Source organism: Apaloderma vittatum, unplaced genomic scaffold, assembly GCF_000703405.1.
Source record: "Apaloderma vittatum isolate BGI_N311 unplaced genomic scaffold, ASM70340v1 scaffold26118, whole genome shotgun sequence".
Lineage (NCBI taxonomy): Eukaryota > Metazoa > Chordata > Aves > Trogoniformes > Trogonidae > Apaloderma > Apaloderma vittatum.
In genome coordinates this window covers 1-962 of record NW_009729408.1, presented here as the reverse complement: position 1 = coordinate 962, position 962 = coordinate 1, and the positions used below count along the sequence as shown (strand labels likewise).

The 962-nt window shown below is 46.9% G+C and overlaps 1 protein-coding gene across 1 annotated transcript in view; it reads left to right on the top strand.

Moving 5' to 3' along the window:
• The window catches only part of CHST14 (carbohydrate (N-acetylgalactosamine 4-0) sulfotransferase 14), a gene marked incomplete at its 5' end in the record, with an annotated part of 676 nt that extends 308 nt beyond the window's left edge, over positions 1-368 (top strand). Inside the window, one exon of the mRNA XM_009874435.1 lies at positions 2-368. Within this exon, the coding sequence (XP_009872737.1) occupies positions 2-368 (367 nt within the window). The remainder of the gene's footprint in view (position 1) is intronic.
• Between the last annotated feature and the right edge of the window lie 594 nt (positions 369-962).

Here is a 962-nt window from a genome sequence, read left to right as displayed (position 1 = left end):
GCGACGACGTGACCTTCTCTGAGTTCCTGCGGTACCTGCTGGACGAGGAGGTGGAGAGGATGAACGAGCACTGGATGCCCATCTACAACCTGTGCCAGCCCTGCGCCGTGAGGTACGACTTCATCGGCTCCTACGAGCGGCTGAACGCCGACGCCAACTACGTCCTGGAGCAGGTGCGGTCGCCCTCCTTCGTCCGCTTCCCCGAGCGGCAGTCGTGGTACAAGCCCGTGACGGCAGAAATGCTCCATTACTACCTGTGCAACACCCAGCACCGGCTCATCAAAGAGCTCTTACCGAAATACATCCTGGATTTCTCCCTCTTTGCCTACCCGCTTCCCAACGTGAGCAGCGAGTTCTGCAGGCAGTGAGCCCTTTCGTTTCGGGATCTGGCGTCGGTTCTGCCGTCGCTGCGAGGATTTGCTAACGCAGCCGTCGCTGCAGGGCCCGGGGAAACACGCTCTTCTATGCATTATTTCCTCGTTTTATACTTTTCAGACACTTTATATAAAATATTATATATTGCCTTTGCTACTAGAATACTTCTGGAATTGTTCTGGTTTTAATGTGTACATATGCCGCTGACTTGAGCACAGTAACTTTTGTATATCTATTTTGCTTTAGATTCTTTTCTATGGCACCAGATAGAAAACATCCGTAAGGAGACTGAGAAATTTATATATTTTAAATATTTTTCCTCCTTTTTCATGTTTTCTACTAAATAGTATGTGGTTGAACTGCAGTTTTTTTGCAGTCGTAACAGGAGAGCAGTTGCTGTGCTAAAAATTAGCACTGTTAACACTGGTCCAGGGTTAGCCAGGAGATGATTGTCAGGGTCTGAGTAGAAGGAGAGTATTTTATAAACTAGGTGCTGTTTATCCTTTGTTTTCTCACCTATGGGTGGTGGTTAAATGAGGCTGGTCTTTTTTTCTGTGACAGTAGTACCTCTCTTTATTATTATTATT